The sequence below is a fragment of the Cydia fagiglandana genome, chromosome 1 (genome assembly GCF_963556715.1).
Source record: "Cydia fagiglandana chromosome 1, ilCydFagi1.1, whole genome shotgun sequence".
NCBI lineage: Eukaryota > Metazoa > Arthropoda > Insecta > Lepidoptera > Tortricidae > Cydia > Cydia fagiglandana.
The window spans coordinates 25,709,934-25,721,405 of record NC_085932.1 but is presented as its reverse complement, the minus strand read 5'-3'; the positions used below and the strand labels follow the sequence as shown (position 1 = coordinate 25,721,405).

Below are 11,472 nucleotides of genomic sequence, written 5' to 3'. Positions count from 1 at the left end.
AAAGGGGCAAAACGCTACGTTTTGTGTGTCACATGCCTAAGCTTGAGGTTGTAGGAGAGATTTGAGTTTGCAAATCGTCCTTGTTTGGTTCGCCATTTCGGAACCGCGTTTTACATACAAGTAGATAGTCTTTTTTATTCAATCTGTCCTTTATTTACATATTTTGTATCGTGCTGTTTTTTTTCGGAAGACTGTAAAAACGAATAATAACTGTTAAATACGAATTTAATAATAGTTAGCCATTTTATTTTTTACAGTTACATTTCTGCCTAATCCTTCTTAAACACCAACGAATACTGAAAAATAGTATTAGGACTATGACAGTAATAACAAATAAAATTAATGCAGCTAAATCCAGGTACGCTTTCTGATACGAAGGTACCAGAAGTGCAGGGGAGCGCAGGTATGTGGCCCCGCGAGTGATGACCACGTGCTCCACCCAGTGCACCAGCTCCTTGCCTGGGGATACAGGCCGGTGGTGGTACGTGCGAGACACACGTTTCATGTTATCCCGGTACCTGAAATGGCAGTGAAGTGTGTGAATGGAGATGCACGTTATCACCCAAAAGATTTCCATTAGTAAGACGGACTTCTCAAGAGTTGAAAGACGATAGTCCTGAGTCGTCTCTAACCAGAAATAGACGGGCAGTCTCAAGAACCAATTAGATCCACACTTGCTATCCGGTCCGATGTCGAGCCCAAGCAGGAGTATTTCTCCGTTTCACAAAATATCAGTACATCGTTAACAATATTTGAAATGTAAAAAAGTTACATATGTGAATGGTTCATATTTTAAAATATCAAACATTGAACATTTTTGGCAAATATGCGTGCTGATAGCATGTGTGGATATAATCGGCCCTGGAACTGATGTCGGCCATATATATATTATATTAAATGTATGTATAGTTAGTTGCCGAATGAAGGAAAATAGCAATGGACTTACTTCCAATCCGTAAGCATCATTTTCAACGCATCTCTCAATTCTGACGGAAGACCGGGGCCATTGCACAGCTTTATGGCGATCCCTTTCTTGACAGCAGCTGCTGCATTATTATATTGGTCACCAGCATGCGGTATAGTTATCATGGGCACCCCAAAATGTATCGCTTCAATAAGAGACAGAAGACCGCCATGGGTAATGAATACTTTTGTATTTGGATGGTCTGAAATTTAAAAATAAACTTTATGTTGCCTAAAAAACCATAAAGTCATTAAAATTCGAAACAAACACTTACTCAGTATACTAGTCTGCGGAGCCCATTGCATCAAATGTACGTTATTCGGAAGATTTTCCAAGGGTACATCTAATTTCCATAAAACCGTTTGATTTAAGCTTCGGAACAGTTCTAAAATTTCCCGGCGGATTACGTCTTCCATGTCCTTTCCAGAGTTGGTGGTCCCGAAGCTAAAGTAAATAACACCTTGAGGTGATGCGTCCATTATGGATTGTAAATTCTGCGAATAAATGAATAAGATTAGCGTGGAATAATGATGAATACTAAGATCAGATTTCAATTGAAAAGTTGACTTCAGGTACTTTACTGTTATGCCGCACTCAAAATGAACATGTTATTAACAGACTAACAATAGTTATTTGTTTTACAAGGGGGCAAAGTTATTGTTTAACCGCTCGTTCTAATATTGATACCCGAGCAAGCGAAAGATTCCAAAATAGAACCGCGAGCGTAGCGAATGGTTCGAAAAATGGAATCTTGAGCGTTGCGAGGGTTCCAAACTGCGAGAGTTAAACAAAATTTGCCCCCGAGTGAAACACAACATTTTTCACCACCCCAACCCGAAGCAAATATTAAATGTAAAATATCAAACAAAATCAAACCAAATCAAATCCAAATGAATGTTATTAAACATTTATCATCCAAAATCATCATTCAAAAGTCAATTCTACCAGGAAACATAAGAAAATAACTCAAAATAATGTATTTGATTAATACTCTGCCTCACATGTGAATAAAATGCAACTTTGCTATTAGTTTTTGAAGTGCAAAGTAAGCCTTTCCGAGCTGGTGTGGTGAAAATCAACTTACCGCATCTAAATCCTCAACCGGCAATTTTATGTGATAACCAGCTATCTCCTTCACACTCGGGGGCACCCTCCAGGGCGTTGCAACTGAAGGATGAGTGTTTACTAACATCATTGAATAATTGTTCGGTATGTCTGCGTATGGCAGGAGATCTCGTCCCGTCGTCATGGCAGCCGATTTGAAGATTGTGTCGTAGATTTCTAGTTCAAGAGGATGGATTTTGTGTCTGAAACATACATGACTTACGTTTAATAACAATCGACGTCGGGATCCATTGAGAGTCCGGAGCAAGCTCGGTTCTCCATACAAAATATAAACGTAGTTACGATCTCATTAAACTACTAACTAGATTGCCCAGAAAGTTTGTAGGTACTTACAATAGGATATATATATATATATATAGGTATACGCTGGAGCTACATAAACTAATTACAGGCATAAATATACCTCATGTAATTGTATGTGCAAAGTTTTGGTTTCATTACAAACCAACACGCAGTTTTAAAATAAGCTCGATACTCCGTTTGTATGAGAAGGTGAAAGTGCTTGACGAAAGTCGGGCTTGCTCTTAAAGGGAATCGTCCCGGCATTTTGTGTCGAAGTTGTTAAATATTAAGGGCGTCCAAATCGCACCCAGATCGTAAATAGTCAATATCAATCAAATCTTGTTGTTTCTGTCTTCGAACATCTAAATCTTTAACCGCCCTTTGTTTTCTCAAAAGAGAATATTATTTTAGGGAATGTTTCAAAATGCAAATAGATTAATGTTTACGCTAACGCCACCTTAATATCATAGGTACCCTACTTCTGTTTATTAAATGACCTTAACATCTTACTAACAGACATGGTCTTTTACCACCTACTTTGTTATTCACAATACAAACAAACCCAACAATACGAACTCAGGGTCTAGACCTAGTTGAAATTCTAACGTATTTATCCGAAAACTAGTTAGAGCGTGGCTAAAAGATGGCAGAGGGTCGGACACCGGCAGCGGCCGGAGTAGTTCACAACTGAATCAACAACTGCAAACACGGGTCTCTCCGGTTTCTAATCTGTACAATTCATGCTCGCTATGAAGTAAATTTGTAAAGCTCTCGAAAGGCCAGCACAACATTAAAAACAAATTAGCAGAAAGGTAGTTGATGCCTCAGTTGGCTTCGAGTTGTGATTCAGGAATGAAAAATTTGATATATTTTCGCATACTACATAACCTAATTCTACTCTTACTGGAACGGCAAATTGTGTGATTGCAACAATGTTTCTTCGCTACCGGCCCAAACGCTGAAAACCACATTGAGTATGCAGCGTCAAAGAGTCCAGGACACAATTTTGTCATCTAATCTCAGATAGAACCCTAGTTCGAGTTCGGTATATTAGGTAAATGGGTACTAAAATTAGTTTACATCGTAAAATTGAATATTTTTATCACACGCCAGTATGGTGTCAGTGTCAGTCAAACGAAGTATAAATTTTGCACGTCACACTAAACAGCTTCATAGAAGTTGGAATGAACCATGCAAGTGGCACGCTTAGTGAGAGTAATATTCCGTCTAATTTAAATTTTCATTTTATGTAACTGTACGAAAGTTTGTTCCCATAAAAGAGCTGACTACCTCTCTAATTTATAGTAGGTAACAACAGACGAGTTTTGGACAAAGGTGGTATTTTACGACAAAACGACTCATTCAAGGGGTACTTTGTTAAATGTAAAATCACGTAATGGGTTAATTAGGTCCGCCATTAAAACAAAAAGGTAAAATACAATATAGAGAGAAAAAATAAAATTCTTTGACTGTACCTAAGTTACAACAATAGAGCATAATTGTTGTAGGTACTCCTACTATTACTATTATTTACCCACCGTAATATCCAAAGCTTCCTAATCTGCACATTGAGTTCCTTCAGTCTTTGCACGAAGCTCAGAGGCGGTAGATATCCAGAGTTGACGTCGGCCGAGTACGAGGGATTGGGGATCTCATCCATCAGTCGGATTGGCTGCCAGTGGAGCTGCGTCGATACAGACCAGATCAGAGGAGCAGAGAAGTAGCCCGCGAAACTGTGGAGCATTTACATACATGTTAGTTGCATAATGTTATAACCATATATTTAAAGAAGGAAAATATACTATTTTTATTTTTATTGGCCTGTAATGTCCCACTATTGGAAAAAGGCCTCCCCTCTCGATTTACACTCGATCTGGTCTTGTTTCTGGCCAGTTTTGGAGATATGCGTCCAAGTCGACTTTGCACCTCCGTCTAGGCACAGTCCATATAGCCAACCTCTGGGTGCGCAATTGCGCATTCAGCAGATGTGCCCTGCTCCCTTAAAGTTGTATTAAAGTAAGAACAAAACAGTAAAATATGTTTAAACTAAAGTGGGTCCGATCGTGCCAGTCGGCATCCCGAGATGATCTTACCTAGAATACATTTCCGAGTCTATCCACTCGGCGACCACAACGTCGAATCTGACGTCGGGCTTCCTCAGAAAGGCCTGCACTGCAGGATGGGTGACGACGAGCCGGCCCATCGTGTATGACAGCATTTGCAGGAATTCGTGGTTATTCGGATATTCTATTGTCAAGTTGCGGAAATATTCTGGAAATGTAAACGAGTACATATTGTTACTTTCGGTGATTTCGGGGGGTAAAAGATATTTAACAATTCGTGTAACCACTATCACACACTCGAATATCTTTATTAATCGCCTCATATTTTTTGAGATTAAAACCATAACATAACTAATACATTAATAGTCTATAAGAGCTTAACTTTCAATAGTTTTTGTAATGAAATATAGGTACTTATTAAGAACGGGTCACTCACATGTTTCACTCCGCACCGTCCGTCGTATATATTAAATATGTTTATGTCCCCTCATGATCAGGTCATCTAAAAAGGCAAAAGCCTAAGTAGTAAAATTCCTAGAACGCACAACAGCTAGCTAGCAAAATGCCTGAAACGCACCATGCCTGCTTTTTTTATTACCTAAATCGCATTAGGACCTAATAGCAAAATACCTGAAACGCACCATGTCTGCTTTTTTGATTACCTAAATCGCATTAGGACCTAGTAGCAAAATGCCTGAAACGCACCATGTCTGCTTTTTTGATTACCTAAATCGCATTAGGACCTAGTAGCAAAATGCCAGAAACGCACCATGTCGTCTAACAGGTAACCTACCTACCTTTTAGTCAGCGATATAGTTCATCCCTACAACTTGTATGGTGTGACTATTTTGACACTTTGACTGCTACGAACTATATGACGCTGACTGTACAGTCGCCATCAAATGTATCGGAGCGGTCAGTGTTGTACAGTCAGCAAAAATGTACATACCAGCAGCAGCAATATGCAAATTAATAAAAGTAATTTATAAGATATTAATTGTGATAAGCCTATTTTATTGACTTTAAATTACATTTTAAATTTCACTACCTGCCAAACGCGTGGTACGGTCGCCATCAAATATATCGAAGCGGTCAGTGTACTCAAAAATATCAGACCATGATTTTTATAACCAAATAAAGGCTTTGTTAAGATATTTGTGAAGACCTTGGCCACTTCGATATGTCTGATTGCAACTGTACAACAAAGTTTTAATAGAACATGAATCCTGCGTAGCCTGCACATTTTGCGACTTGCACATCACGCTATGTGATGATGATGAGATAATTATCATGGGATTAACTGCGTATATGATGTACATTACCATCAAAACTACCACCCAAATTTGGATTGAACGAAATCTAGTAAGTAGTTTTTTTTTAATTCGTCATAAATAACTTTTATGTTATATGTTACTTGCTGCTACGGAACCCTTCATGGGCGAGTCCGACTCGCACTTGGCCGCTTTTAATTTAAATAAGGGAATGTTTCCTTTAATTAAAACAAGCTAACTTTTAAGGATTTAAGCCCTCCAAGGGCCTATTTCACCACGGTGACAGGTGCGACAAATGTGAAAGTGTCCATTACTGGCTTTGCAGGCGTCCATAGGCCACAATTACCACTTACCTTCGGGCGGGATGTGTGCTAAAAAAACTTAATAATTTCGCCAATAAACAGATATTACTTTCGCGAAGAGCTTGTCAAATTGTCACAATAACACTACAATTGTAGCGGGTGCCGGGTGGCTCTATACTCCAATTTTTAATTCAAGACTAAAAAATCTACTATAATGATGCCACAGCAACAAAATTTTCGTATTATAGATCCCTATTTTGTAAAATACACGTCAAGATAATTTACTTATTGGTGTATACAGGACAATTGCTTATCAGATATACTACAATTTAGGTAAATCTAATTTAAAGTATATTGCCATTCAGCTGTTTTGCGTTTTAGACATTACATAAATTAGGCAACAGCATATTTTGTGACTCTGCTACTCAGACATTTGACGTTTTGGGTGATTTAAGTCTTAGGCATTATGATTGTAATGTATTTTACTTCTTAGGTATAAAGCTTCTTAGACATCCGTTTCAGGCATTTTGCTACTTAAGCGTTTTGCTTTTTAGATGACCTGATCATGAGGGTTTATGTCTCACGGAAGTTTTGTTATAAAAGTTATTGTATTTTTTTAATGAATATAAGTAATCGTAATGTCTTATTGAAGCTCACCGTCAGACGTTTCCAGATTAGAGCTGATGTCTATTTGCGTCAGATTGCTCGGTGGTTCCTTCCAGGGGAATGGAGTAATGTACGTAACCTGAAAACAGCAAACAAATCTGAGAATGTGTGTTATAGGAGTACATAAATACCTACAATAATATTTTCTCTGTTGTAATGAGTACACCATATAAGTACCTACTTCTCAAATAAACAGTACCTAATTTTAAGAAAATGGGACTTTAAAAATTAATTTAGTTTACCTTATGACTGGCATCCAAGAGATTTCGCACATAGCCATCGCCCAAAATTCCATGACTTTTTGTAGGTTCCGGAAATATTACTAGAATTTCGTAACTGGTACAAATTTCAGCCAGGGAACTCAGAATAATTACCAAGGTACTTCGATGAATGAATTCCATTTTTAACTGAAAACGAACAATTTCGAATTGTGAATGTTTTTACTTCCCTTTAATATTTCACTTTAACTTACACTTACGTACACTCATATATAAAAACGAATCAAAATGCAGCTACTTAAATTATCAAACATTCACACCACACTGACTAAACAGTGCTTTTGTAATCAGAATGTACCTAAGAAGTACTAACTGCGTTAATTTTCAAACAGGCTTAACACAAATATGACCTAGGCCATCATTCATCGCCAATGATAAATGGCCCCACCTTTTTACCCTATCTAAGTCATAAATACTCGGAACATCACCAAGTCTCCTAATTATGGCAACATGCCAAATCTAAAGATGAGCTTCCACCGGAGCTCGGCGGCTTCGGTGCGATGTTGCATAGCATAACTAGCGAAGCTGTGAAATTTTGTTAATTACGAGGAAGAATGGGTAATTAGGTAGCGAAGTTGTGAATTGTGAAACTTTATGCAGGTGAACGATGCAAGGATTTTTCTTATCAGATTGGTAGCACACATTTTTCGCTCTTCGCCCTCGCGCACATGTTGTATCTTCACCACACTACACGGGATCGTTATGCCATTTAGGGTTCTTGCTAAATTGGAAATTCTATAGCGTAAGTATTGAACAACCAATTAAGCTAGGACCTTAAATGGCGCAACAATAGCGGAGCGTGATGGTTCATACAATGTCACACTCCACTAAACCCATATCCACTTTATTGAGCCCGGCAACAAAATTAAAGAATAGGTATAGTAACAGCAAGGAAATCTGGAGTATTTATGATATTTCCCTTATATATGTAAATGGTCTACCGCTTAGCGTGTTAAAAGATGAAAGTCCTATCCGTCTTTCATGTTTTAGGCGTGTTGTATCAAAGATACTGCAATTAGTTTCCACATATTTAACAAATTAAAACTATGCTTTTTTTCTCCAGTCATGGACACCAAAGTTCCAGTAATGGGCCCCCGGTAATGGACGTGGATCCAGTAATGGGCCCCCTATAATGGACATTGCTCTATCAGTATAAAATATTGAAATGGGGAATAAATTACGGCAAAATAAAACAATTTTTGGTATAAGCTTTTATCGCTGAATGTATTTTTCTTTCCACAGCCAATTATTATTGTATTAGATCCATCGAGACAATTCTAATATACCCTAACACAAGTAATTAGGGTTTAATGCGATAAAGTTCCCATGGCCACCTCCTGTCTCCATCATCAGATCAGGTCCATGTTATCATAATATTGCATTATCATCCGATTTGTATACTTAATTACGTACTTACACAAAATTTCAACTGAATCGGAAATCAAAAAGTGGCTCAAATTCAGCTACCAAGATTGGACCCACACTAACTAACAGGGCAAGTTAAATAAAAGTTTGGAAAAACGATATTAATTTATTTGAAGTCCGAGAATACCTCCTGGTTGACATATTTCTTAACTACATTTTATTTCTGTATTGTTTAAACATGAAATTATGGCATAGCAAGCATCATTCTGTCATTTGTCCCATCATAGGAGGTACGCAGTTTTACAGCTCCTATAATGGGATTGGGCCAAATACCACTATTTTTTTACATCTGTGGAGTCACAACATAGTGTGTTGTATACCTTATCTCATGGTAAATGCAATTAACAAAACACATTCTAGTTTTAATCAAGTATTAATTAATTAAAATTTAATAAATTAACTCACCTCTCTTAGCGAAGTTGTTAAGAATTCGTAGTGGTATTTTTTTTCAGTGACACGACAACTTTTAGGTTGACGCCAATTTCTTAAAAAACAACCAAATTTAATAAAACTTAAAACTGAAACAGCTCTAGGACTCTTATTTATGATAATATACAGCCAGTGTTATAAACTACTTTTAGGTACTTATTTTAGAGGAATTATGTTTTTGTGTCCCATTACTGGTTCCACGTCCATTATAGGGTCCACTACTATATACCTACAGTTAGTATCAATGGGTTTTTTATTGCGCAACTCTCCGCTGCATCGCAGAGAGCACTGGTGGATGCTCACCTTTAAATGGTGAAAATGGAACTATCACACTCGACGACCATATTTTATACTAAGCAGTTTATTACGTGTCATATAATTTGGTTGTAGTGTCAGATAGCGGTGAAGAATGGTTGTAGTTGCGTTGCAATGTGGATATTAGAGAGATGGTTGGTACTTAATAAGTTCGGTGTGCGTGTGTGGAACAAAAGTTGATGCTGTTACTATTTGTATATGTATATAATCATATTATGATAGTGAAGATAAGTATCTTTTTGCATGTTGTAACTGCTTTAAGTTCAGCTAAACTTACTATAGAAACTACTAAACCTAATATGTTTTCTTTCTAAGAATCAGAGTAATTTAAGATACCCACTGTTTGTACCTTACACAGACTAACCCCCTTATTCATAAACCTTTACTAAAGTTAACAAGCCGATAGTAATAATTTGTCCCTTTTCGACGTATTGTAATGATGGAAAGGGACAAACGATTATTATCGGCTTGTCAACTTTAGTAAACGTTTATGAATAAGGGGGTTATACTTAAAAAAAAACCTGCCGAGTGCGAGACGAAATAATTCGAAACGCCATACAAATAACATGGTGTACCAAACGATTTCGGTACGCCATAAAAATAATATGGTGTACCGAACTATTTGGATTCTATCCGAAACTAATCTAACTGTACGAAAATGATCAAGTAAACCGTAGTGACTGTAGAATGCTGCCAGCCTTGTGTTGCTGACTATATGTGACAAATGAAGTGCTAAGAGGCTTTGGAAACTTGCTGTAGGCAGTACGCTGAAGAGGGTTGACGTATTACAGTTGATGGGACTTTGATGCTGGGAGTGATTGTTTATAGTGAAATTTGATGTAGGTTCGTAGATTGATTTAGTTGATTCTATTATTATATCCGCCGTACATCACGTACCGTCGTGTAAAACCATTTAGAACTGAAACAGCCTTTCAATTGAATTATTGGAACAATGGCAAAAAACTGATCAAATCCTTGTTAACACTCTAGCAACTATAAACCCATTAAATAATAAAGTAACAAACAAGGGGTTTTTCAACCTCTTAGCCATCAAAACAATATGGCTAAGAGTAGGTAAATTAATTGAGAAAACCGAGGTAAGTTAGTATAATATTAGTATCTATACAAAATAAATACAGACTGGGTACCAATAATCCAACAGACTGACATTGATCATTGTATTAAGTAAAAAAATATTATTTTAATATGAATCAAGTCTTGCAGTATTGATTAAATAATTAAAGTGTGATATATCTCCCGCGCTATATATACAACTATTATAACTGTAATATTGTTAAATATGATCGAGTCGGTTGCTCGTGCTTTTCATGTATTCTGTTAAGTAGCGCCACTTGCACCATCCCACTAACCGTTAACCCAGTGTCAAATTGTACTGGTAACCATAGTTACTCCAGCTGTAACCGGTTATAGTGTTACTACTTACTGCTGTGGCGCAACGACCCGAAGTGGATCTTGGCCTCCGAGACCAAAGACCGCCATGCTACTCTGTCCAAAGCCGCCCTAAGCTGGCCCTAGTGTTATTCTATTCACGTACCTGTGTATAATGTAACCGAATCTTTATCCCACTCCACCGCACATTCCCGTCCAGTCAACAGTTAAACTCTTCTCGCGTTACTGAACACAATTTGAGTTAGTTACGCGTTCGTTGCTCATTCGGTAGTCATCTTACACGCTTTCTACGAAATTCAACCTTAATACCCTAAAGCTAAAGATCAAATTCGATTGATTGTGGGTGAAGGTGTAAACAGGAAAATTATCAGATCCTTAATTGATGTAAACTGAAGATTTAATGTGCGTTATGAGTTTTTTTTAGAATAACAGTATAACAAACTCGAAAAAGGTACTCAACGGATTTTCATGCGGTTTTCTTATAAGGTTTAGGTGTATACTTTGTTGAGGTTTTGTGCAACCAATGCGAAGCGGGGGCGGGTCGCTAGTAATATACTAATACATCAGAACAGTAAAGATAGAACAAATATAATATTATATTCCTCTTATCTTATAACACTGTGTACGCTTCTCCTACTAATTTATTTCTTAATCCAATAATTTTTGCACTTTATTGAAATGCATTAATGCAGTTCCAGGCACTTAAGGAGTTAAGCAACGAACTACTTAGGTACTCGCAGTTCTCCTTAGAGACAGAATCGAAACTTAAGTACTTACTTACTTATCTAAATGCAACCGGTGAGTGGGTTATGAATAAATTATAGTATTTTCAACGTTACTTAAGATATTGGAGCGGCCAAGATGTTCACAAATATCTGCATGAAGCCTCTATTATCGAAACTTTAAAGTCCATGTTCAGATACTTCTGAGCAGGTTAGCCAC

The 11,472-nt window shown here is 37.3% G+C and overlaps 1 protein-coding gene across 1 annotated transcript; it reads right to left on the bottom strand.

The window, feature by feature from the left end:
- Positions 1-242: 242 nt before the first annotated feature.
- LOC134668120 (UDP-glucosyltransferase 2-like) lies at positions 243-10,893 on the bottom strand. The gene is made up of 9 exons (XM_063525625.1): positions 10,676-10,893; positions 6,916-7,080; positions 6,665-6,752; positions 4,465-4,642; positions 3,910-4,104; positions 2,049-2,271; positions 1,239-1,458; positions 947-1,166; positions 243-518 (listed from the first exon to the last, which is right to left on the bottom strand). Exons 2-9 carry the CDS (start codon positions 7,072-7,074, stop codon positions 245-247), a joined length of 1,557 nt encoding a protein of 518 aa, XP_063381695.1. The 5' UTR covers positions 7,075-7,080; positions 10,676-10,893; the 3' UTR covers positions 243-244.
- Between the last annotated feature and the right edge of the window lie 579 nt (positions 10,894-11,472).

Coding starts and splice junctions, on each gene's coding strand:
- LOC134668120 (XM_063525625.1), bottom strand. CDS start 7,074: ATGGAATTCATTCATCGAAGTACCTTGGTAATTATTCTGAGTTCCCTG. Junction 4,643..6,664: donor TAATCTGGAAACGTCTGACG/GTGAGCTTCAAT, acceptor TTACATTTCCAG/AATATTTCCGCAACTTGACA. Junction 2,272..3,909: donor AGGAAGCTTTGGATATTACG/GTGGGTAAATAA, acceptor TGTATGTTTCAG/ACACAAAATCCATCCTCTTG.